This window comes from Crocodylus siamensis, chromosome 6 (assembly GCF_052110815.1).
Source record: "Crocodylus siamensis isolate JL-2025a chromosome 6, ASM5211081v1, whole genome shotgun sequence".
Taxonomy (NCBI): Eukaryota; Metazoa; Chordata; order Crocodylia; family Crocodylidae; genus Crocodylus; species Crocodylus siamensis.
The window spans coordinates 68,694,703-68,721,074 of record NC_143400.1 but is presented as its reverse complement, the minus strand read 5'-3'; the positions used below and the strand labels follow the sequence as shown (position 1 = coordinate 68,721,074).

General features: G+C 47.5%; 1 protein-coding gene and 1 long non-coding RNA gene across 6 annotated transcripts; one reads left to right on the top strand and one right to left on the bottom strand.

Moving 5' to 3' along the window:
* ZIC4 (Zic family zinc finger 4) lies at window positions 1-21,642 on the top strand. 5 transcript variants are annotated; one of them, XM_090052078.1, is made up of 6 exons: window positions 1-593; window positions 2,466-2,610; window positions 4,222-4,343; window positions 5,613-5,697; window positions 11,782-12,393; window positions 16,837-17,922. In XM_090052078.1, exons 3-6 carry the CDS (start codon window positions 4,320-4,322, stop codon window positions 17,274-17,276), a joined length of 1,161 nt encoding a protein of 386 aa, XP_089908204.1. In that variant the 5' UTR covers window positions 1-593; window positions 2,466-2,610; window positions 4,222-4,319; the 3' UTR covers window positions 17,277-17,922. The 5 variants fall into 5 exon arrangements, with proteins under 5 accessions (XP_089908204.1, XP_089908203.1, XP_089908202.1 ...); XM_090052077.1 differs by lacking the exon at window positions 1-593 and having other exon boundaries at window positions 2,161-2,610; XM_090052076.1 differs by lacking the exons at window positions 1-593; window positions 2,466-2,610; window positions 4,222-4,343 and adding an exon at window positions 19,194-21,642 and having other exon boundaries at window positions 5,611-5,697; window positions 11,178-12,393; window positions 16,837-17,161.
* LOC149862949 (uncharacterized) lies at window positions 10,732-16,346 on the bottom strand. Its single transcript, XR_016443011.1, has 3 exons — window positions 15,871-16,346; window positions 11,757-11,885; window positions 10,732-10,955 (listed from the first exon to the last, which is right to left on the bottom strand). It is a non-coding gene; the product is annotated as an uncharacterized LOC149862949 (long non-coding RNA).
* Window positions 21,643-26,372: the final 4,730 nt, after the last annotated feature.

Below are 26,372 nucleotides of genomic sequence, written 5' to 3'. Positions count from 1 at the left end.
GGGAGATCATTGGTGCCTGGCGGCTCCCCCCTTCCCTCGCGGCTCCCCCCTTCCTCGCCAACTAAGGGCGCGCAAAGCCTCCTCTCGCTCCTGATTGGCCCGCCCGGCTCATCAATCCCAGGTATTGTGCAGCGCGTTGACATCCCTTTTGACAAACAGGGCTTCCAGGAGTAGCAACTTTTTTTTTTTTATAAAGCCAAATTTTTTTTTTTGCACGAAAATATTTCAAACGCATCTTTTTGCGTGTGTGTGCGCGCGCGCGCTCCAAAACCCTGATCCATATTATTACTGGTATTTTTCCCCCCTCTCTTCACAATCATACTCTTAATGATGGTAATGATGATTGCCTGGAGATCAAGAATTTTTAACCACCCTGAGCAACTTTTTAGGGTGTGAAAAGGGAAGCCCTTTTGTGCCTGGCTTCTTTTGAAGTTGTGTTTTCTCCTTGTTTCAAACTGCAGCACTCCAGAGCATATGCCGATTGCGTTTGATTTTATCTTTAAACAACAAGCGTGATTTCTCGGGGTAACTGACTCTAGCCCTCGATCAGTTTTCTGAAATAAATCTTGTTTTCTGCACCCATCAAAACGCAGGTGGGTGAGAGCTCTTAACTTTCTAGTTTCTGTTGTTGTTGTTTCCCCCCTTTTTGTTATTGTGGTTTTTTCCCCTCCCCCTCCCCCCTTCCTTTTTTTCTTTTTTTTTTTCCACGAGATCCCTTTCATTCAGGTAAATTTCTCAAAGCTACTTTGTTTCCTCTCTGCTGCATGAAGCTCCCGGGTACTTTCTTTTTTCTACTTTTTTTTCTTTTTTTGGTGGTGGTGGTGGGGGGAGGGTAAAATTTATTTAAAATCCTCGATAGATCGGAGCAATGTAAATTTTCTGACATTCAAACCTTTTCTAGTTCACAAATCAGTCACCCTTGTCACAGTTATTGAAATTCCTCAACTTGCCACACCAGGACGGTGGAAAAAGCAGGCGGTGTCTTTGTTGCTGACCAAGCTTTTGATCGCCAGAGAAAATTTACTTACCTTCAGATGAGTGAGCAGAAAAAGAAATAACACTCCCTTTGATTTAGTTAGGAAAATGCAGACATTTGGATTCAGTGCAAACATACAACACTTGGTTGTTTTCTAGATGCAACCCTCGATTAACCTGTCTTTCCCCAGCTCAAAGTCTATTGAAAAACTGCGGATAGTTCCTTTTTGTTCTTGCTACAAAGCGCCATTGACTATATATTAAAATGATTGTTGAAAGGTATAAGTATAGCACTTAAAAGAAGAAAATCTTTGTGACTCAATCAATTAAGCTAAGTAACATTGGCACATTAATTTTAAATGATGCTCCGGCTTTTAAAAAAACTTACCAGATTTGCCTTTTACTGAGAATATTTAAAAAAAAAAAAATCCTGCAGGCTATTTATTTACTCAGTAGGCTGCATATTTATTAGGTCTAATTATTTTCTGCTAACGAAAACACAAAAAGCTAGCTAAGAGTCGGAATCCTTCAATTTTCCCTTTTTTTCAGCTCTCCACTTGGTTTCTTCGCAAGTAAATCTTACCCCTTCAAACTCTTCTTCCTAAATAAAGAAACTTTTAGCTCATCCTTTCAAATGAAAGGCATGAGGAAACAATCACCATCTCAGGTACTGGTGAATCGGACATGGGATCGGTTGAATAGTTCTCATTTTAGAACTACCTTTTTTTAAAGGGGATACAGAACTGCCTTTTTAAAGGGGATAAAGTGCGATTACAAAACAACATCTTCCAAAATGCATTAATAAATGTATCGCTGTATATTAGCTAGCTGGGCAGTTTGCATCTCTTTCATAGGTGAAGATGATTTTCAGTGCAGCCTTGTCGAATGATTACTCCTGCTCATTATGAATACCTGGCACAACATTTTTTAGCCTGTTTTGTGAAGCAAGCGTGAAAAAAATACAATTACAATATCTTAGAGCAACAGGTATAAACTATGTATGGTGGGTGTGTGTGTGTGTGGCGGGGGGAGGTCAGTGACTGCTTGCCTATCTTTTACTGGATGTTATATTACTGTTTATGCCTCCTGCTAAAAATACCAGGGTAAAGTGCATGGTTCTCACACCCTAATAATGAGAAACCTACAAGGCAGTGACACTGGGAGTGCAATAAACTCGACTGTCCACTCTTAGACTTCCTCCAAAATGCAGGGGGAACCCACTCCTCTGCAACCCGCGGGCAATCGAGGAGGAAGGTTGGCGAGAGGATAGTTTAAGGCAGCGCGTCTAAGTCTACAGAGTAAGAGGGGATGTGAAAAAAAAAAAGTTGTGGGTTGTAGAAGTTATCAAGTGGGATTTGCGGCGCGCGCTCTGCAGGGAACGAAAGCTGCTCCAGTTCAAAGCCACATGCACCAACGTGACATATAAGCCATTAAAATATCATCCTGACGGCTCATTTCTGCTTCATCATACATTCCCCAACTGCTTCCAGAAAGCCAGAAAAGAAGAAATGAAGGATGACCGCCTCGCTGGAACCGCCAGAGAGGTGGTGGGTTTTTGTTCCTACCCCCTCCTTTTTTTGTCAGTTCAGAAATGATGGGCAGAACTGAGGGAGCATCTTCAACAGGTCGAGTGGGGTAAGTGAGTGCGGGGCGGGGGGCACCGGCGGGCAGACAGGGACCTAGCACCCGCTACCCCCAGCCTGCCTGGGTCCTTGGCACCCCTTGGCTGACAGGAGAGGGGCCTGGCACCCCAAGGCGAGGGGGCAGGGCACCCATGCCCGCTCTGAGGAAGTGGCTTGGCATCCCGGCCCCCCACGTGGGGAAGGCTTGGCGCACCTTGGCTGGGAGAGGTCTGGCCACCAGCTGGGGCTGGCATGGAGGCTGTGGAGCAGGGCGGCTTCCCCTCGGGGGCTCCTGTCCCCCCGCCCCTGCCTCCCCTCACAGAGGGAAGGGGCTGCGTCTGCCCCAGGGCTCGGCTCCCCTGCGCCAAGGGGAAGGGGCTCCTCAGCCCTCGCTCCACCACAGCAGCGACATCCCCCCAGTCTGCCGAGGGGGCAGGGAGGGGCACGGGCTGCGCGCACCCCCGGGGGCAGGGGGAAGAGGCTTCTCCGCCCCCACTGGGACGGCCCAGGGTGTCTCCGCCCCACTGGGACCGGGGCACAGGCACCCAGGGCTGCCCCCTCCCCCGAGGCGCGGGCAGAGACCCGGGCCAGGGGGCCACCAGGGCAGCGGCTCGGGGCCACGCGTCGCTGCGCCCGCGGGCGCCGGGGGGGGCGGGGGACGGTCCCGGGGGTCCTCACAGAGCAGAGCATCTCTGCCCGGGGCTGCGGCCCGCGGCCGCCGGGGGGGTGGTCTCGGGGATCCGTCCCGCGAAGCTGCTTTCCTTCCCGAGAGGCGCTTCACGGGTTAACCGCTCCCCGCGCCGCGGCAGCGGCAGCGGCAGCGGCAGCGGCCGAGCCGGGGGGTCGCTAGCTCGGCCGGCGGCGGCCCCAGGGCCGGGGGCTCGGCCACTGCCCTGCTCCAGCCGTCGGGCCGCCGCCAAGCGCAGGCGGTGCCCTTCCCCGCACCCGCGCGCCGGCGCGCAGCGTGTGTCCGCACATGCTCCGGGGCCGGGGCAGACCCCGCGCGGGCCCGCAGGCGAAGCCGCGAGACGGCGAGAGCTCCGGGGCATCCCGGGAACACGCACAGGGAGACCCAGCAGCCCCAGCTCCCCCTCGCCGCGCAGCCAGAGCGGCGTGGACCATCTCCCCCTCTTTACAGCGGGGCTTGAATGCCCGTGAAATAACAAGCCTGTGGCTCCTGGGGGAGAGTGCAGCAGCCGGGGCTTGTGGCTGTTCTGAGCCTTACAGGTGAACTTTATTTAAAGAAAAAATAGAGCCTAGCTTCAAGGCAAACCATAAACCTTCTCCCACTTCCCTGAAGGGGTGCGGAAAGTAAGGGCTGACCTGGGCAGGAGCGGGGCTCGGGAGCGGTGCCCTTGATGCTGGTCCTGCCCGCGGCAAGGCAGGGATGACATGCGGGGGGAGCCGCCTGTCACCTGGGGCCCAGGGACGCGCCGGGGCAGCCGCAGCCGCAGCCTCCCGCGCAGCCCGGGTCCTGGTTCCAACAACATTCGCTTCCCCTCGCTGTGTTGAGTGTGGACCTGGAGGGTCAGCACCTTTGACCTGCAGCAGAAGTCAAAGTTTTCTAGGGGCAAACACCACCCACACACAGAAGCACCTTTCACGTTCACCGCTTGTCTTCCAGGTGCTGAACAGGTTCGCGCAAGAGTAAAAATTGTTGCTCACATTTCGCCATCGCTTGAGCATCTATTAGATTAGCACTGGGTCTTCACTGTTGCTGCCATGTGGATGGAGAGCTCTGGAAAGGTTAGTGTCGTCCAGCAGAAACTCTCCTTCCTCAGGCAGGAGGACTATTTACGTGACAGAGGCGTGAGAGATTTGCCCCGTGCCTTATACCCAAGACTTCTTTCCAGCCAGAGTCCTTCACCTTCGCTTTTGCCACCTGACGATCGTTTCCTATTCTAAATACGACACTGGGATTTTTGTCAGGTTTCAACAAGTTAAACTCGACGTTTTATGCATCGCCGAGCGCTAGCTATTACGGCACCCACAATCTTGAAAATTAACAAGTTAAAAATATAAAATAATAGTCTAGGTAAAGGAGAAGATATTGTTGATCTATCTAAATAATCAGCATTTGTCAAAGTTTAGACGTGTTATATTAAGTTTCGTGAGTAGACGCATACTTCTCTTTACTCCCGCACAAATTTTCCGTCATTGTGGTAAAAATGCTGAAGTGCATGTCAAATTATTTTTAAGAGAATGTCAGCATATATTCATTATATTTTTATGAGGGGTCATAATTAACAAACCTGTTATTTGTATTTGTAAATTCCTGGAGGACAAAAGAAAAAAATCCCATATACACAGGTTGATCTCAGATTTCCCTCTTTTTTAGTATATATAAAAAATCAGCTGCTGTTTAATTTTTGAAAAATCGGATTAAAATATTTCAATAAAAATCAAGTCTGCAGGAAGACCTCGTGTTTCCTAGAGCTAAAAGGGATATCTCCGAAGGCACCAAAGAGTACCATCTTCAGCAGGGAGAATGGTGTGTCTGGTACAGCGAGCAAGCTGATATCCACAGCCAAGAGTGTCAGCTTTGTAATGTTAATCTATGTTGATGAAATATGATTAAAAACTCGACAGCAACTCGGGTTGGGGTGTTGCAAGCAGTACGAAATTTAATTTTAGGAGGGAGAGGTCTGTATACAATATATTCAAGTTGGTAGAAACTCGCCTTACAATACACTGCCAGAAGGTGAATGCCAGATCAAAGCAGAGATGAAAAGATGTCCTTTCATAATTCCCCCCCAGCCCGAATCAACCATGGAAACTCCATTACTCTATAAAAGACGTGCAAGCTTCTTTTTGGTGGGGAGGGGGAACCTCCATTTTTCTCTTCAGTTTTGGAAAGGTTAAAGAAAGACTGAGTTCAACAAGCTTTAGATGGGTTCATTCTTTTTTCTTTTTTAATACCTCGTTGCATGATTCTCGAATCATATCCCTCCTCATCATTTAATAACTCAGGAAAATGGTTTTACTCTTTAACTTTCCACCCCTCTCCCCAAACAGGAACAAAGTCAGGAAATGAGACCCAAGACTTCCCTTGTAATGAGGAAAAGAAAACGACTTTACAGAAACATCCTGGAAAAGTCAAGTAAGTTAAAATATGTCTTTCTTGAAGTTCAAAGGAGACAATATTTTTTTCAGCTTAGTGTTTAACGTACTTGCATAAACACAAATCAGTGACACAACGCCCCACCAGCAGCTGCTTAATCCCGCTCAATGCCTATTCATTTGGAGGTTCTAGAATTAATATTTGACGACTCTCTCATTGAAACAACAACCCCTGACCCTATGTGATTGCACTGTCACATTATTCTATGACATATTCATCTTGAATTCATTTACGGACGATTTGATTGGAATGAGGTTTGACATGTATTGGATCCTATTAAAGAAGAAGACTTTGATCTTGTTGATGGGGTTTACATGATATGTATCATCTTTACCAGGGATACCAGGCTTTCACAATGTGGTGGCTACCAAGCTTCCACAATGTGGTGTCTAAGTAGTTAGTGACTGACATCTTATCTGACAGGAATACCTTAATCTTGAGGTCTTGAATGGAATATTCTATTTAAAATAAGCATATGATTTGGTTTATCTTGGGTACCCCTGGTTCCTAAAGAGCGGGAAAACAAAGTGCCATCACTTACTGGTTTGACTTCTGACTTTCCCTTTATTCTAGAACCCCGAAGCAAACTTATCTGACTAACAGGGCAAAAAGAAATAGCAGCAGAGAAAGAGTCTAATTTGATTAAATCCCCACCTTTCCTTTTTTTCTAGGAAAAAAATACCTAAAACTTCTCTCTAAGCTACAGTTCCCAGCGTTTATTCTGGCGGTGCATCAAAATATTATTTTGCTGCAATTATAGCTACAGGTCAATGCCATTTGAATCGGTGGCTAGTTTTAGTGCTTATTTCAAACAGATTCCTTCCTCTTCAGGCTCAGCCTACTTACATGTGTAGCCAAAAGCGAGGTTGATGGTTCAAGGATAGGTTATGGTGCCTTTTTTTTGGTAAACTGTGCTTGCATTTCTTGACCTTCCCATTTCCATAGTAAACACTGCAGTTAGGATTTTCAAGATCAAGAATAATAATCCTTATTGACCTGCTCGAGCCCTGAGATTTGAAATTTAAAGGTTATCTTTTAAATCTGTTATATGAGCATTCTAGTTCCTTACTCTCATTTCTGTCATAGTAATTCTCTCATTTCTGTCAGTATAATTCATAGAGGCAACTCAAAAGTTTCTAGCTACTTAACAGAGAATTGAATTGTCTAGAGAAATGTGGATGACTTAACAAAAAACCACACGCCAGAGTCTGCGTCCAAATGCAGCCGGACAAGTCCCAGTGAACAGGACGAGGGAAACTCCTCGCGGTTGCACTTAGTGTATGTATGAGGAGAATTCGGCCCTAATTTAGATCTCACAGTCCCAGTGTCCAGTAGGTTACGTGGGGAAGCTGGCAAACACACGAGGGAGGGTCATTATGCATGGAGAATACAGTTACATTTCCTAGCTAATGCGTTGCTGTTCGCGTATGTTTACACTAAGATTAAACTGAAATAGTGATGTAAAGCTGTAGTGCAAGTAGTGGAAATATTGTGGCTTAGATCCCTAGGTTTTTTTGCAAACTAGTAGATAGTGTATTTAAGATCCCGTATAGCCACGGCAGGTAGACATGGTTAGTTTAATGTGTGGGATGAGATGAGTTTTTTTGTGGGGGGAGTTCATTCCCCCCCTCCTCTGATTGCAAAGAAAACTGAAGCTACATTGATTCTAAGCGAGATTAAGAAAGCTAAAATGCCTAGGCTGTTTATGGTTACAAATGTTAACTCCATCTGCTTTTCCTGTACATTGTGAGGCGTGGGGCCTATGGGGGAATCACACAAAATACCACCGATTTCTAATAGGTTAGCAAATATATTCTTCTGCCCGTGAATTCTTTTTTTCATATCTTTAGCATAAGTCTAAAAGAAAAAGCTGATGCTCTTGTCCACAGCCGACTCCCAACGTACTGCACTCGAGGTGGGAGCCGGGTGGCTTCTGCACCCCCAACCGCACACCAGGGTCTTTATTCGGGATCTTATTTTTCTTAAGCCTGCAGAACTGCCCCTATCTCCTTCTGTGGCAGGTTAAGCGTCTGCTGTCTCCTACCCCTCTGGCCTCGTGATAAATCAGCTTATTCGTGTCTTGATCAAAATCCAGTGGAAGGTTGAGTCTCTGGTTTGACTGCAGAAAGATTCCGCGGCCACTTCATCTGCAAACGTGAACTTTCCATTGCTTTCTTGCAAGCCAGGAGGGAGTCCGGCTTAGACCCCTGGGAAGTAGGGGACCTCCCTACTCAGCCTCCGGGGGTGCTGATTCCTGCCCTTGCCACTGCCGAAGCCCCAGCTCTCCCTGCACACCCTCGGAGGCCTGGGCCCTAAGGAGATGGGAGGAAAGCAGCAGCATGGCTCTTCACGTGCCAGTCCCCGTTTATAAACAGCCCCCAGCCAGCGAAAGCACTGCCCTGGTCCCCCCACATCTTGTGATCTCTCTGGGGCAGGACATAACCAGAGTTACGCGGTCATGCTTGTCCCAGCAGACCCTCTTGAAAGGCAGTCCATGAGCTCCAGCGCTGGGACAGAAGAGGAAGTCCCCTGCAATGGCAGAAGTGGTTTATATTATAAACAGATACATGGGCAGAGGGGCCCTACAGTATCTGCTGTTGACAAGGGAGGAGTTTAAGAACTCGCCCAGGCTTTATCTGGCAAAAAGTTGGCTCATCTTGAGGCCATGATGAATGGGACCTAAGTGATCATTGGAGTGCTGGTCAGACAAGCTCCAAGTGCCAAAGGGCTTCATGAGCAGGCGTGCAAGTTCTCAAAACATTCTGCAAGAAATGTGTAACTCCGCTGGTTTTGGCCAGGTCCTCCCTCCTCCTTTCTAATTCTCCGCCTTCCTGAAGTCATGCGCGCGGCTCTTCTCCCCCTCCCTCTCCTGCACACACACGGAGACGCCTCCGAGGTACACAACAAATTCTAGGAGAGAAAATGCTAACTTCACCTACTATAATGAGAGACACCGAGGGCCACTTTTTCATTTATTTCAAAGCGAGCAGGAGCGAGAGAGTCCCTTAAGGAAGGGCCGAATAGAGCCATTAGCGTTTGACAAGAAACATCACAATATTTTAAACTAGCTTAGGCAAACTGGTGATAACATTTCTAATTGATAACCTGTTCCAGATGTTTTCTCCCTTGACTGAGAAGTGTCAGGATTAATGGATAACGAGTATGTAGAGATGAAGTGTTTTAAGGAGGGATGAGGAAACAGCTTTATTGGGAAGTCACACTCAGTGTCTTTGTAAGTAACAAATTCCTAATTCCTAACGTCTGTCTCTTTCGTGCCCTCCGGTCAGGGCGGCCAGGACTCGGGAATGTCCCAGCCAGTCGTGACTGAGAATAGACTGGGAAGTTCAGATATGGTGAAGCCCAGGGCCGGTGTGGGGTTTAAAATGCTGACCTAAACATGTTATGTAAGGAGGGAGACTAATTGCATCATTTGTCACTTTTCATCATCTGCACCCAGAAAGACGTACACAATAACTGATCTAAATTCTCTAGCTAAATATTGGCTTTATATTAAGGAACAAATAGGCCAAGCCAGCCATATAACCGGAACACCCAGCTATAGCCAATCATGGCTATGCAAAAGAGTAATACAAATGTGCCGTATATTTAGTGTACACTTTGAAGTTACGAGCACGCATCATGTGCTTGTAGCCTCTGTTATGATAATAACTCGATTTGGGTATTAAAATGCCAAACGACTTCTTGTTTTACTACTTAACATAAAATTGATCGATTGTAGCTTTAGCCAGGTACTGTTAAACTTTAATGGAAATGCAAAACGATGCGTCTAAACCTTTTTTAAAGTCCCAGGAAATTGCATTTCGGGGTTCTGACTTCACGTCTGGATAAATAGGATAAAGACGCCATAGACATTTCTATAAGTAATTGTTGCTTTGTTTTAATAGCTCTGTTTACTGATGGAACCGTGTTTGTGACCGGATTTGCATTTTGCTGTAACCCTGTTGGCGGGTGTTTACACTTGTGTTCTCCTTTCTCGACGCAGGTCTTCCTTCACTTTTTGTTTTTTAAAACCAGAGCTCAAAACTTCCGCTTTCTTCCGTGCGGAATCTCTCAGCTTCACTCAGCTTGTAAGGCCTGAGCGCGCAAAGCCAGACAGCGTGCACTAGGCGTCCGTCATTACCCACAGAAATCCCATAGCCAGTGTATTGTTCCTCTGCTAAGAAGCGTAAACAATATAGGGGGGTTGTGTGTGTTTTCGCGCGTATCTGGAGCCCAAGGGTGCTAGGCTGCACCATCCTGAACGAGAGAGAGAGAGAAAGAAAGGGAGAGACTCCCTCTTCTGGGTTAGCCACTAGAGTCAGGCTGGGCCGAGCGGTTTCTCCCGCAGGCAGCGAGGAGCGCCCGGCTCCCAGCCCGGCCGCCGGGGCTCGGCTCCCGCCTGGGCCGCGTGCGAGGGCTGCGCCCGCCAGAGCGCCTCGCCCCGGGCCGCGGGCCGCGCTGCCGCTCGCCTGCGCCTTTTGCAGCAGGAAGACCGGCGCCGCCAACAAGTGTCAGGAAGCCGCAGCTCTGCCCCGGCAGGCGTGCCCGCCCCGCCCTCCCCGCGGCAGCTGCTCTCGCCCGGTGCGGGGGGGGCCTGCCCCCCCTCGCGGGGACGCGTGGGGCTGTAAGGAAGCAGGGTCAGGGGCGGGGGGCTCCTAAGGGAGCCGGGGCTGGATGCGGCCGCTTGGCTCCATGCTTCTGGCTTCCAGCCCCGGCCGCGCAGGCGGGAGAGGGACGCGGCGGGCGGCCGCGCTCGGGGAGGCGAGGCCAGGCGGGACCGGCACAGCCCCCCGCGCTGCGTCCCGGCATTGGCGGGGCCGGTGCAGCACGGGGCGCCCCGCGCCGAGGAGGGCGCTGCAGGGCCCGAGCAGACGCCGCTCGCGGTGCTGTGGAGGGGCTTCGGCTTCCCCGGGAGCCCCGGCCGCGCGCCGGGCAGCGCTCAGCAGTGCTGCCGGCCGGGGGGCGCAGCAGCACCAGGCTGGGGGCGGGGAGGGGGGGGGGTAACCCCGGGCCAGGCGCATGCGCAGTTCCGCCCCCTTCCCACAAACACAGCCCGATAACCCCTTTCAGGCTTCCGCGGGACGTGTCATCGGTGACGTCACCCGCCAGGCGGCGGCCAATGGCAGGGCTCCGTGATTGTTTCGCTCTCCGGGCTGCAGCCGTGTCCATGAATCTATTCAGTAGCCTCCCAGCGTCCTGCTGCTGCTTCTCAAGCCTATGGGATTCCACGTAGGCATCTGGGGGGAAAGGGGGGCGAGGAGGAAAAATAAATAAATAATGGGAAAGTACAAGAAAAAAAGGAAGAAAGAAAAAAAAGACCCCAAAACAAAAAAGCAAGCAAGCAGAGCACCCCCCTCCCCCGCTCAGACCCGCAACCGGGAACCAGACTTGGAAAACTTTGAAAAAAAGTTTGTGCCTCTCTCTCTCCCTCTCTCCCTTTCTCTCCTCCCCGCTGTCAGGTGACTTTTTAGAATTAGAAGCTAATGAGCGTGGATGCTTTGGGGAGCCCAGTGATGGACCCTGCTGCACTCTCCAAACGGAACACGGCGCTGAGATTAGTTGACTTGGCAGGGGCTCATCACCACCACCACCATCATCATCACCCCCCTCAGAGCATGACAGGCTTCCCGGGCTTCGCCGGGCACCCCCACGCCATGGCTCCCACGCACCCTGGGGAGTACGCCGCGGAATCGCGCCTAGGGCCGAGTCCATTCCGGTCAGAGCACATGGGGCACCATCACCACCGCCATCATCCTCCTCCTCATCATCATCATCACCCCGCGGCCCTTAAACTCAGCCCTGCCCCTCATCCTCATCCCCACCACCAGCACCACCACCATCGTCCTCTGGCAGGCCAAGCTGAGGTGGTCTCTAGTCAAACAGGAGCATTTGGCCCGGCGCAGTCAACAACAGTCCCTTACCCAGTTTCTCACACAGCCCAGGCTATTCCAGCAGGTAGGGACTTTTTTATACGCAGAGATCTGACAGCCCCAGTCATGCCAGGGCTAACTGAGCAGCACACTGCTACAAGTTCTCACCACGGACTGTTTGTCTCAACAACAGGTAGCTACCCCGGACACCATGGTCACCACCACTCAGAAGCTGGGAATCATTCTCTGTTCACTGGACTCCATGAGCAGCCTCCCCATGCAGCTCCAGGTGGCCATCTAAACGGACAGATAAGACTGGGGTTACCTGGAGAAATGTACGCCAGGTCTGAACATTTCACTCAAGTACCAGCCTCCAGAACAGATCCTTTTGCTGCTTCTTCGCTTCATAGCTACGGTGGCATGAATCTGAACGTGAATTTGGCTCCACATCACGGCCCCGGCGCCTTCTTCCGTTACATGAGGCAGCCCATCAAACAGGAACTCATCTGTAAGTGGATTGAGTTGGACCAGACTCCCAAAAAATTATGCTCGAAAACTTTCAGCACGATGCACGAGCTGGTGACTCATGTCACCGTGGAGCACGTTGGAGGACCCGAGCAGTCCAATCACATCTGTTTCTGGGAAGAGTGTCCGCGAGAGGGGAAGCCTTTCAAGGCCAAATATAAACTTGTAAATCACATCCGAGTCCACACAGGTGAAAAGCCCTTCCCTTGCCCGTTCCCAGGCTGTGGGAAAGTGTTTGCCAGATCAGAGAACCTCAAAATACACAAAAGAACTCACACAGGTCAGTATGGAAAGCTCTCCTTACTTTCTCTATTTTATTCAGCATCCTGTTTAAGAAGTGTGTTGCTCGCGTTGTTAGTGAATGCACGCCAAATTATTCTTTAAAATACATTCTCAGCCTTGTTTGCTTTTTTCCCCGATTTGAAAAAAAAGCACCTCAGAAGTAATGGATGTATGTTTTAGAAACTAATGCAGACATTTGTAACTTGTGTGCATATCTGTCTGAGTAAATATTGTAAGTTAGAGGCTGTTTCTTTGTAAACACTAAGGCGAGGAATTTTTCCCCGGTAGTTTAAAAGTAGTTGGAGGGGTGGGCGGGGGGGAATGCAATGGTTATGCAAGCTGGCAAATTAAAAGTGAACAATGGAAGTTACAACTTGTCTAGTCAGTTTTGACTGATGTTGCCGATATGCTGCTGCCTCTAACATTGTGAGAATAACACAGCTGCGACCTTTCCGTTCAACAGTTCTGTTTTGGTCAGATGGAGTTTCAAATGTTTGATCTGAATTACACTGACATTTTAAATGAGCATTACCATCTTAACCACTTCGTGCCGCTGCACATACGGGGGTTTGATTCTACGGAGGAAAAAGAAACCCCAAACCTGGTAATGTTTCGGCCTGCACATTGTAAAATGTCATTTGCAGAACTGTTAAGTGAGATTGGGACATGTGTCAAAAACATCTGTTAGTTCTAGTTAACAGAAAGGAAAGGAACTCGCTGGAAGATCTTGCAAAGCTATGCTTGAACTCTTCCGGCCAGAAAAGCATCTATAATTAATGAAATTGCACGTAGAAAGTTTTCACACTTCCAGGAGCAGCCTGTGAAGTTGTTTTAATTAGTTTAGCAGCCGGTGTTTGTAGTCTCGAGCGCTGGCTTTTTTTCTGAGGGAGAAGATAAGGAATAAGCCCTTTTTGGAAAATTAAATCTGTTCCAGCATTGGGTTTTCCACCCCTCTCCCCCTCCCTCCTCTGTACAGTCTTATGCACTGCTAGGGAAACTACATAATCCTATTGTAGGATCTGCTTACAGCCAAGGGATTTTTTTCTTCCTCCAGTTTATAAAACTCCCCTCCCCCATGCTCGGTCTTCGCCTTGACCCGAGTGGAGCTGCATTTTACAATGCAACTCTCCGTGGTATAGTAGGCAGGCGACATGGGCTAATTTTGTGTCGATATAGTCTAAATATAGCAGAGCCACTTCATCCCGATTACGAAGCAGCATTTGGCAGGGCTGTGCGAACAGCTTATTTATACATCTATGCACGGAGGCTTGATGAGTCCAATACGCCTTCGATCCTCTTTCTTGGAGTAAAACAAGAAAGCCCACGGAAGAGTCATGGTGTCTAAGGCATCTTCGGGCTGGCTCAGAACAGGTAGAGCCATTAAACAGGAGAGCCTGTCCCTTAATGACAGTGTTTTTCTTAAGTAAACAAACTTTTACTGCTCTTTAACGGCCTCACTGTTTGAAGTCTGTGAAGCAGAAAATGGTTAAATTCTTGGTGAAATTGACCTACATCAGAGAAGCAGGTTCAGGGCATGACAGGAATCGTGGGTTTGGGTTTATTAAACATCATTTCGTACGTACTTTAACTTTCCCAGTGATTAATTGCTGCATTGTGAAAACTCCTGCAGGGCCTTTACGGTTCTACCGTTTCTATTAAACACCCATAAGTTGTCAAAAACAAAATGTTTCTGAAATCGTAATAGAACTTGCTACAAATTATTCATGAAGACAGTTCTAGATTCAACAGGAAAATAATTGCCTCCTCAAATATTAATGACTTTTCGTTTCTCTGAGGCTGGCAAACGGGGGAAGTGAGTGGATTTCTTACGATTTGAGAACTTTCGAGATTAAATTATAGTCATTAATTCACAAAGATACGGAACAGGCAGGGCTGGCAGGGATTCACTTTCTTCTTCAAGCTTGCCAGGAACAATAGTGAAAAGTCTGGGATGGGAAGGGCTTTTCCCAGCGCTACAACGTATCTTCCTGCATCTAGTTTCCAAAGCCAGCATTCACAGTGTTATGCTCCCCTCCTCCCCCTGAGAATTTTGTAAATACCTTAATCCACTCGCGGAGTTGGGGGATTAGGCTACAATCTCCAAGTTGAATTTCACTGAGCAGTTTTGCACAGCTACAAGTGTGGTTTTAAAATGGCGGTTTCCACTCTCCGTTTTTCCAGAGCCGTGGTAACTTTTTACATTTGGGCTTACAAAGGAAGAACAGTCCAAAGTCCTTTTTTCCTTAAAGGATAAATATTTGCAGGCAGGAAACCCTGCTCTCTACCGGGGACCATTGCACATTCCTCGGCTTGCTCCTAGTTATCGAGGCGCTCAAAGAATGCGAGCCGGGCAGCTGAGAAAATGTGCCTCTGTTTTCAACCCGAGCTGATAGCGGGAGGACGGAGCGGAGCGGAGCGGAGGGGCTTCCCACTCGCCGGATCGCAGGGGTTCAGCGAACTGGTGCATTTCTCAGCTCCGGAGAAATGAGATCTGCCGCAGCCCCTTTTACCTGAATACAACTCGCTTTGCACAAACCCAGGTTTACGAGGATGGCTTTCCCAGGGGTCTCCTAACTTACTGCTTGCTTGTACTACACTAATCTCCTTGATTTGTTGTCTCAACGTAGATGCTGAAGGTCAAACTGTTTCCTTACGTGAAACTGTCATTAGACTATCTAGAAACTACCCGTAGGTTCCTAAACCTACATTTATCGAGGCTATTTTGTTGCAGGACCTGAGCTGCACCGTTTTGTAAGTGATCTGATTTTTTTTTTTGAACGAGTGTGAATTTTGCCAGGTATTTGCCTGTTTTCTATTCAAACCTTAGCGCTACAGTATGGGAGAGACTGTCATTGATTATTACACTGAAAGGGACTTAGTTTAAATATGGAGCCAGGACTTTTTTTCCCCCGCCCACCTTTTTCAAGTGCATTTGCATTAAATATTTAGCATGCATTAATTTATTAAAGGACCGCTCTATATTCAAAATAAATATAATAAAGGTTGCCTCGCTCCGAAATTAGTAATTGCAAGCTGCAAATAAAAAAAATCAACATATATAAACACGCTACATCCTTTTGACCAAGTGCGCCATTATGGTGCACACAGTGGCTTTTGTTTGCACATCAAATCCAAATAAGTTCAGTCGCCTTTGCACACTGATACTATGTACTATTGAATCTTAAAAATAATATTCCCGCAGCTCGGATAGCAGAAGAGTCGTGCTCCTTTGCACGCATGTTTTGCGCATTTGTGTGATCAGTTAGAGCTCCGAATATCATTTAATGCTGCAATTGTCTTGAAACGCGCACCCTATGCATTACATTCTTGTAGAGAATTGTAGGTGTCCCCTCTCACGACTCAAGCAACGCGATTATATTTCTGCGATGTTTGACCTCACATATCACCACCGAAACGAGACCCGATTTACATTTCCTTCATTACTGGTTATGTTAAAATGGTGTAAGGCTCTTACCCTAACAACAACAGCAACAGCAGCAGCAGCAGCAGCAGCAGGCATTGGCCTAGTCACTCTCTCACTGAGACTGCATCCTTTAACATCTCACAATCAATGTGCTTTTAAGAGGACTCCGGTCTTTAAACATCTCGAGATAACGTGCGGTTGCAGCAAGTGGGGGGAAAAATCAGTCGTATATCTGAGCTACAATTGTAATCAATACAAGAATACCCTGTATCAGATGTGACTGAGCAAGGTTATGAATAAGACGCACCTCTGGGAGTGTGAGAGATGTATGTAATGTACAGACGTACCCAGGCACAAATCACTGACCACTCCTGCCAGAGCGCCATTGACCCCTGCCACACAAAGCGCACCCCGGTCACTTGTAGTGCGCACTCGGGCTTTAAGTTGTCCGGCTGCTTTGTCCTGTGCTCAAAACTGACTTTAAGCAACACTTTAGGGGAAGGGGAAATGACCAGCGTTCAGTAAGGGAGATAGGGCCGCTGGGGCGACAGCGGTGTGTGTGTGTTTGTGCGCGGTTGTGCGTGAGCCATTGTGCAGGAGGCAGCGGCGGAGAGGGTGCGTGGCGGGTGTATTGTGCCTGGTGCGGTGCGGGGCGGGGAGGTGCGTGATGCGGCGCGCGTGACCGGTGCTGTGCGTGTCGGGGGGGGCGAGTCCATGTGCACGGAAGGGCCCCATGGTGACGTGCTGCTGGGAGACGGGGGCGCGTGGAAAAAACAAAGGCACCGGCCCGAGCGCAACGTGGAGGCGCTGTGCGAGCCCGGGCGGGCGCAGGCCGGGGCGCGCGGGTGCTCCTGTCCCGCTGCTTGCGGCGGAATGGGGGGTCCCGGCGGAGGGGCCGGAGGACAGCTCTCCGTCCCGGGGCCACGCGGAGGGACTGCATGTTGTAAAGCCCTGAGGACCCCCCTCCCCCCGCACCCATTTTACTAATGTCTGTCCTCGTTAATTGCATTCTTCCAGGGGAAAAGCCATTCAAATGTGAATTCGAGGGCTGTGACAGACGCTTCGCCAACAGCAGTGACAGGAAGAAGCACTCTCACGTGCACACGAGCGACAAACCGTACACCTGCAAAGTGAGAGGCTGTGACAAGTCCTACACGCACCCCAGCTCCCTGAGGAAGCACATGAAAGTGCACTGCAAGTCCCCTCCGCCGAGCTCGGGCTACGAGTCCTCCACCCCGTCCCTCGTGTCTCCCTCCTCGGACTCCGGCCGGGAGCCGCCCGCCTCCTGTTCGCACGCCGAGCCCGCGGCGTCCTCGCAAAGCGCCGCGAACCTGAGCGAATGGTACGTGTGTCAGAGCGCGGGCGCCAGCGCCCCCCCGACTCCTCCCAGTCACTCGCCGCCTCCGCGCCCGGGAGAGGCCTCTTGCACGAACTGCGAGCCCAGGCCCAGTTGCTAAGCGCACACACCACTGAGAAAGGGCTTCGCCCGCTCCGCTGCCCGGATCTCCCCGCGCCTGCTTGGCCTCCCCTGGTCCCTTTGCCAGGCGGGAGCGGTGCACAGCGGCTGGCCAGGCCACTCCGGGGGAAGCCTCGCTAAGGGGGGGAGCAGGGCACAGAGGCGCTGCGCGGGCACACGGCCACGGGCCAGAAGACCCCTTGTAACATAGATTCAGCCCTTCCATGTTCCGAACTGTGTCCGCGGTCCCCAGCACACGTGAAGGCAACTTCCGTTGGCGCATCCTCCCCGCATGGCCCACACACCTCCGGCCGGCTCCTGCGACTCTGTTTACAAGCTCATCGATCTTAACCGTCTTTTGTATCAAAGAACCAAAGTGCTGCCACGCGGATTTCTAGCTGGACAGGTTTTGTTCTCCTTGGTACCTTGTGCTAGAGTGTTTCCTTAGCCCACGGTTTGCTGTGAGTGCCTGTGGTTTTCCTTCCTTCCCTCCTTCCTTCCTTCCTTCCTATCTCTTTCTCTCTCTATAAATATCAACTATTATTTGCTACCGAATTGTATAAGATGGATCAATTAAATTCTTTGATTAATTAACCAGTTCGCTGGACGTTTCTGTAAAGAATCTCATTACTTCTCCCTGGTGCAGTATCTACCTACATTTTCCCCTCCAGGTTATCACTAATAAAAAAAAATGCCCAAGGGCTGCTTCATGATTTATTGTCCATTTTAGTTTACACTAGTAATGACTTTTAATACATAAACATATTTCACCCCTCCCCTCCTCCCAAAAAGTGTCATTCCTGTTGAATTGTGGGTTCTTGTGATTTCTTAGAGGTGGAGGAAGAAAAACCATGTACGTGGGTGGGGGGAGTGGAGAGCTGTTATCGGTGACGTCATTGTGCTGAATCCACGGGGGCTGGGACTGTCCGAAAGGACTTGTGACTTGTCAATTTCTCTGAATGAATCATGTAAACTCGGTGCTGGTCTTATCTAAAGCGCACAATGTCCTGTAAAAAAAAATCATATCTATACATATATATGCCATATATATATGACAATACATTTTGTAAGAGCAAAAGCAAACAGGCTTTAGAATGTTCCTCGTAGCTAAGATCCTAAAACTTGCATCTCTCCAATCTGGCATGATTCACTCCTAGGGAAAAAATAAAATGAAAATAATCATGGGCGGGGACGGGCGACTGGTGTGTGTGTGGGGGGGGGAACCCTGCTGGGAAACCTGAAAATGCCCGATTGGTATAATTTTAATGACTTAACGTTGTTTAAAAATACCACGTAGGAAAGGCAAATAAGCAGCGAGCTGCGCTGGGAGCGGTTCCCCAGGCAGGCTCCATGCAGCCCCCGTGCCTGCGAGGACTGTTCCGTTCTTGTCCTGTGCAACCCACCCCCCTCCCCCAAGTAATGATCGGTTCAGTCAGGTAACCAGGGTTAATGCCGTATGACCCCAGGAAAAATTATCCCGACAGTTGTGAAAGAGAACAGCAGCCCAGTCACCTTCCTTCCGCCGCAGCGTTATTCATTTTTTTTGGACAAAGGCACTACTACCTAGTGATTTCACGTCGTCCTATTAAAAGATGGGCAACTTTTGTTTAATCCCCTCTTGCTAGTGCAGTTGGCAACGCAAATAATGATGACCCAGCCCCATCCAGAAGGCGAGGTCTACTTAATGCATGTTCTAGTCACACAAAAAATACCAGCAGCACATAGCACGATTGTTCCCCACTGACTGTTCAAACCATGAAACTTATCCCGTGGAAATTAAAAGGTAGGGAAGCGATCAGCGAGGGGAGAGGGGGTTTCCACCTTGTCTAGAGATCTGTTTATTTCTCTATTTCTTTATTTACCGAAGTGTTTGGATGTGCAAGCTAATCACCTTTAATTTTTCATGTGCTTGTTACAGATGTCTACCTCGGTGCTCTCAAGGTAATCTAGACAGACGCAGCTGAAAGCCTGATTCTTATGCCTTAGACATCAAAGAAAGCTCGCACAAAGAAGTATTTCTTCGCAACGGTGAATCTTCATGGTAAGTTAGGATTTCTATGGCAATAGGCAAGTCATACTTAAATAGTGAAAGGCGAAGTCTGGAGCCCGTCCAGTCTTTTCATCAAGGACATAATATTTACGTCTAACAGGCCCTTTTTCTTGTGTATACAAGTATATATTTTTGTTTGACGCGAACTAAATCATTTTCATTTAATTTCCGGTAAACAAAACCCACGCGAATAGGCACTTGTTCCAGATCATAATCAAAATGGATAAGAATGGCAGGAAGAAAAGGCCCGCCTGAACCGGCGCGTCAGCTCACTTTTGTTTCTGCTCTCTGCCGTGATCAGAGAATGCGTTTGGGATTTGATGGCGAGTTTCTAAAGGCAAGGAAATGGTTTTTAAGGGGGAAAAGAAAAGGAGAAAGGTCTAATCAAGCTTGGGTTGTTCAAAGGGTCTGATTTTGGGGTTGAAAGTGTGAGTTTTATGGTGCATCAACATGCCACGTTAGGATCGCTATGGTAATGAGCAGGGCAATAGCAAGCGGCCTTCAAAGGAGGCACACTCCATTTGAGACAGTCTATTAAGATACATTTGCACTGACCTTTGGTTTCATGCTAGCTTAATACAGTCAATCTGCTCTTCGTCAGAGATATACATCCTCCCCCTCCTACACTTTCACAAAGGTTTTGTTTGCCTTCACCCTAAGGTGGGCTTTGCTCTGGCACTCTTGCCTTGCGATTCTTCCCCCAAAGGAGGGGCTTCTCGCTACGCACCCGTCCATCCTCGAGGTTAGCACCAAGTCCCCTCCTAACCGGGGCAGGCTCCGAAGGATGAGATACCCCGAGTCGATAGTGCCCACAAAGGATTTCTCCCCCTCCCTCATACATGAGAAGTTAGGAAATTAAAGGGACACTGGGGCTTTCTCAGCCTAATAGACTGGGGGCATTTAAGAGTCAGCTTATGGCACCCTTCAAAACAAACAGGGAAGAGATCGGTGGCAAAAGTCCCCTCCCCTCGCGACAGGGGCAAGTTTGGAAAGTGGTAAGCGCCTGGCGGGAGGAAGAACTTGACACCCGGCTGGCCGAGGCCATGGGCGCTGGGTGATGGTCCAGGAAAGTTAGAAGTCCACGTTGCAGTAATTGTCTTGTTGTTTATTTTATCCAAGTACCCCAGTGAATAGGGGAAAAATAAACACGGGGAAAAAAATTCAAACAGTTGAGTCGTCTTTAGTGCCAGCCCTTGTGGCTGAATAAAAAGGATGGTCCAATTTCTATTGAGCTGAGAAATCTTTGAAGTGGGAGTTATTATCTGAGAAATTCCTGCTTGTCGTCCTAACAACGCTGATGAAACGTAAAAGGGTCTTTGTCAGCGATTTGTTCTCCTCTCTGTCAAACTCACCCTGCCCGTTAGCTCGAGACCGTTTCTAAAGAGATAAAATCAAACTTTTAAAAGGTGACTTCAGGGGCTCGAAGGAGACAGAAACTGCCAAAAAAGCCAGTGCTCCGTGTAGCCTCCATATGCCAGTGCATGTGTCCGCGTGGAGCCCCGTGCCGGCCGGCGGAGCCGGTCTCCTCTCTGCTCCGCGGGCTGAAACACGCTCCACTTCTGCATTTTATCTTCTGAACTTTTCTGCCCAATAAATTACTCCTCCCTGTTTGCTGCCCCGACTCCAAGCCTGGTGAAAAAAGCTGCAATGGAGGGTTGCATTAGCACCCGTCTGTAACCAACACATGTTTTCTTTCCTGTATAATGGATACACTTCAGAGAAAAGGCTTTGATAATTTTAACATTCGGATACCTATTAAGCATGTATATACTGCAATGTACTGACATTGTTACGCATTCAAGGAGATGGCTTCCATATGTTTCCATGTTTTATTGTTAATGAGTGTGAAGATAGTCAAATTGCATCTCTGTGTATCTTCATTTTATAAACATTACAGTGTGCAGTTAAACGGTGCCCTAATGAAGGCTTATGTAGGAGTTTTACATTTGAGATCATTAAATGCTATGTTTGTAAAAAGAATCCCCTGAAGTTGTAACTCATCAGTGTACTTCTATTTTAGTTGCCCTACAAGGCTTTGAAAGCCCACGCCTGCTCTTCTTCTCGGGCCCATTGATTTAAATGGGAGTTTGCCTGAGAAAACACTGAGTCAAACTGCAGGGAATTGGGTCCTTGGTTATTAATTCAAGATCCTGTCTCTTGGCATATTTCTAGAAGAATAAAATGTTCTCAATGATTGTGAGTATTCCAGCACAAATGCATCTTCAAAAGTCACTCGATAAAAGGGTTAAAAATGTTGGAATATTGTATCTCTTTCCAGACGTCTTCTAATCCATGGTTTTCTCCATCGCACAGTTATGAAGGGATTTTACTTTGTGTGTTTGGAAAAAAAAGTATTTATTTTTAATAATTGGATTTTTACAATAAATATTTATAAACGTACCAAACTTGTGGGGTTTTTTTTATAAACGTATATTTCTAAACACGTGTGCTTATGTCAGCTACACCAAGCCACTTCTAAAGGACACCCTAGATAAACCTTCTGCCTTTTAATTATACATTTGATGTGAAATAATAGTTTTAAAAAGCCCTACATCATTTGGACATAGTCTCCCAGCAATAGACAGCTCTGTTGGTTTGTAAAGCCGTTCAGTCTAAATTATTTTAGACAATGATTTCTTTTTTGTTTTGGAAATCATATTAGAAAACAAAGGCTTGCCAGGACTTCCGAGAATATTCTTCCCCCATACCTGAAACTTCAAGGCTAGCTGTAAATAGTGGCTGAGGGTTAGGGTGAGAAAGCGGGAAGTAGTGTCAGCTCTGTTCTTCCCTTCTCTTGTTTTGTCTCTGCTGGCTTTCTTTGCCAGTGCAAACGGATTCCTTCCAAATAAATTCCTCCTTTTGGATTTCCAGGATATTCCAGAAAATGACAAATGGCTGGGAGCTGGGGCTGCTGAGTTTTGCTCTTGTTGCTCAGGGAAGTGCCCACAACACACAGAGCCATTGCTACACTCACACTTTTTGCGAGCTTCCTCACCAGGGTCTGAGACACCGTTTGTTAAGACAAAATTAGTTTGTCAACAAAAATAACCGAAAGGTAACCATTCATTTTCGCTATGCATCTCCCAGATTTTGAATTCCGTAGGTTGCAGAGTTGAACAACTCGTGAGCATGCTCAGAATCGCCAGAACTTGACTTTTTAAATCTTATTTTTCCAATTATGAACGATGCTTCAGTCTTACGCACATAGCGGTCTTCAGGCCGCTTCTAGAGTGGCGCGCATGCGCACTAGCTTATATATTTTAAAGCAAAACTTGAAAGAAGTTGCCTAACGCAGAGACAACAGACGGCTAGCTTTTCCTCTGGCAGAAATATTGTCAGTAAAGAATATCTTAGAATATGGAGGGAGAGAGCGAGGGAGCAAGAAAGAGAGAAAGAAATGTACTGATTTTTAAAGACGGCAAAATTGGCACATAAAGAAAAAAGAGAGCTCTCACTACATGCTAATTAAAGTATACAATTCTATGGGCTATAATGATTGAGCGAAGACATGTAGTTATTACACTTGACTGTAGTCAACAAGGGACGGAATGTCCCCTTAGACAGCATGGGGAGAGACGTGTGGGCATTATTAGTGGTCCTTTTATAGACATTGCCTTTTCTTTCTCAATGCTGACAAACCATTTTGGAGGGATTCATCCCCTGTTGCTTCCTATCATGGATCCCCATGCAAGCCCCTGCATTGTGTAAGTGCATTAATTAAAGACCATTCATTTAACAAAAGAACATTTGTATGTTAAGGAAAGGAAGATTAGAAATATGAATCAGTAAAGCAAGACCACCGTTTCCACAGAGAGATCCCTGAGATGAAGACACAGGAAAGCGCCTCTGTTAAATGCACTTCACGCCCCTCCGCGCGCTCCGCACCTACTGCCGGGAGCTCGCTCCGGCCGGGCCCCCGGGACAGCGCACCCAACATTTCTTACAATTAGGAAGGATTGTTTTCAAGTGTCTAGAATGGCTCTTAGCATTTTGCATCGCGTTACTTAACCTTCAGCTCCAACGTGTCCAGCGAGCCACTGATGCTTAGGCTGTAGGTGAAGGCTTCCTGCTTGCCTCTTGCCTATCAACGTTTTGAATGCTGCCAGCCTGTCAAGAGTGAGTAACGCAGCAGAGATGTGTCAATCTTGCCCCCTGCTCCCGGTATAATAATATCTTTGGATAGAGACTGCACTGTAAAGGCAACACTCCCGCAAGATCGTATACAGCTTGGTAGAGAAGGAAATGCCTGAAACATAGCCAAGATAGCTCTGCGTGCGCGTGTGTGTTTACAGCTCTCCTCGTAAAGATCTGCACCGATTTTGTTTTGTTGAAATGAAAGTAGCTAATTCACTAACGACGCCCATGTACCCACGCGCGTGTGTGTGTGTGTGTGTGTGTGTGCGCGCGCGCGGGGGGGGGTGCTTGCATATCAAGCCCAGGCGCTGCTTTCACAAGTGTGGCCGCGCAGCCAGCCCAGGTCCTGCCTAGCACGTGGCCAGAAGACCACTATCTCGGTCATCTGGTGCTGCAATGCTGATCGGGACAAAAGCAGGGACAGTCGTGAGAAGATGAAGGAAAATGGCTCGAAACCGAGTCCATGTGGGTGCAGCGAGGAGCCGGAGTCCCCGTGTTCCCCACGTGACTTGTTAAGCGGCTGCAGCTCCGCTAAAGCCCTGGGCCATATGTTGGTGTCTTGACTCCCTCTGTCTTTTTTAGGGCGTCGTGTGGTGAATAGTATTCCTAGGATATAAAAGGAAAGGCATTAAAGTAAATGAACAAGAGAAAAGGCCACCTATCCTATATACCAGGTCATATATTTAAAGTCTAAGCCTATTTCAAGTACAGTAGAAGCAATCCCAGTTTTGTGTTAAGAGTCCTGGTTTGCATTGTACAATGACACATTGGTGGTAGGCTTGGGTTTTTCCTAGGCAATGATTTCAAGGTTCTGCTGAAATAAACTGGAAGAACAATAATAAAGACACGTTAACCAGCCGGAAAACGCCCCCCTAACACCAACTCAGGTGTTTGCTCATTGTGGCAACAGCTTCTGGAAACCTCCACAGTTTGAGTGCGTGACTGGGGTTTTTTTCAACGTTTCCTGCACTTCGAGGTAAAATCGGGATCCGAGAGGACCGGTGCCTGCCTTGTTTGCGTTCTTCAGCGATATGTATCTCGGTAAAGTGGAAGCGGTTGCAAATGTAAATAAGGATATTAGACGTGCTTTATTTCAACGGATATCATCCTCGCTCTCTGAATTAAAAAACATTTTGAGTATGTTCCTTCTGTTTATTTAAAAACAAAACAAAACACCACCCTATCAAACCCAGGTTATTTTAATGCAAATGTGAACAACCAGATTATGTCAGGAATTAATCAAAATAGGTCTTGGATCTGTAGGTTAGGAATGCGCATTGTACTTTGGCTCCAGAAGTTCTTATTGGGAATTGTAGGCTCAGCAAACCCAAAGCTAGTGAGATCAGCGGGCAACACACGAGGACTGAGGTCTTTAGAGACTCGTCCTTACGCGACTTTCTGTTTCTGAAATAAGACAGACACAGAGGCGTTTAGCGCCAGGTCTCCACCGCAATTCCGGTGTGTGCAATAATTAGTGGGTAACAATGGGCGCTGATTACACTCCAAAAATTTCACCTACGCTTGGTTCTGCCATTCTAGATATCTCAATCAAGAGTAGATGAGTCTAGCCTTCGTAAAATGACAAACGTCAGCTCAGAGTGCGTGTACCTGCCAGGGCTCACATTCAATGACCACGTTAGAGCCAAAACACTCTGCAACTTCTGACTAGTTTTACAGTTTCAGGACTGGCTTGAATGATAGGTTCCTACCTACTTTGCTGCCGTATGCATAAAGCAATGAGAGCAACCAAAGCTCCAGTCCCTAACAAACGGGTTTGTTCTCTTTTATTTCCAAATGCGGATCCTTGTTAACTTTTTTTTCAAATGAGGCTGTCCCACTTATTAGGTTATATCATATAGCTATATGGGAGAGGATGAGGTATTAAAGCATTGACTAAAATGATTAAATGTAGACTTTCCTAGAGGAATTCTTTTTTCCCCTCTACACCTGAGTATCTGTTAATCCTTGCATATAGTTGATAAAGTTGAGGATCTCTCCTAGAAATTGCTAGAAAAAATCGATAAGAAAGAAATTAGGAGTCAGTTGATTTTTATTGTCCAGAAGCAGGCCAACTTCTTTTAAAAGGGAGGAAAAAAAACTGTTGTAGAAATACAGAGACTCCTTTAAGTGTGAAATATCATTTCATTGTAAATAGTCAAAAAAGAATCGGTAATCCAACTTCCGGAAACTGTTCTGAATTATTTCAGCAGACTCTTTTAAAAGGGGATTAGCGGGGCTTTAGGGGCAAAATCCTTCTGTTTTATTCAATCTCTGATTTTATGTTATAATTACTAGATGTAAAGACTCTTGAATTAGTATGCAGGAGTCGTCCAGACATTATGCAGGTGCTATTCTAATCATTCAGCTTTTTAATTAAGGAACGAGGTAAGAAAACAGAATCATAAAAACACTTTTGTGAGAGCTGAGAAAATCGTGAGCGACTGCATGAATAAAGCCTTTATACCTTATCCTGACAGGTCAGACACCAATTGCCTGACTTACGACCTTTTCTTGATGAAACAATGGTTAACAGCTTTCTCACCTTGTTCCCATTATAGGCTTTATTCTCGTAGAGAATTTATGGAAATGCCCATAAGATGCATACATTAAAAGGGGAGGAGGGTATTGCAATTATAATTGATACGGATCCTGGACAAAGATACTGATCGCTCTGAAATCTCTAGGCAGCATATTTGTATGTCCGAAGGTCACACGCACACATGGAAGTGGGGACAAGTCAGATTATGTTTAGGGCATAAAATTCATATCTACAAGAAAAAGCAAAACTTTATGAGACGAAAACTGACCCAGGCTGACACGTACAAGGGAATCCATATTGCCTCTTTGTTCAAGACATCAACACGTACAATCCTGCTGAATCTCCTAATACAAACTTAAAGCTTTTGTGCTTCT

Bases quoted from the DNA above. Each gene is read 5' to 3' on its own strand.
- ZIC4 (XM_090052074.1), top strand. From the start codon at position 11,202: ATGAGCGTGGATGCTTTGGGGAGCCCAGTGATGGACCCTGCTGCACTC. The intron at 12,394-16,836 runs GTCAGTATGGAA...GCATTCTTCCAG, and splicing joins ACACAAAAGAACTCACACAG to GGGAAAAGCCATTCAAATGT.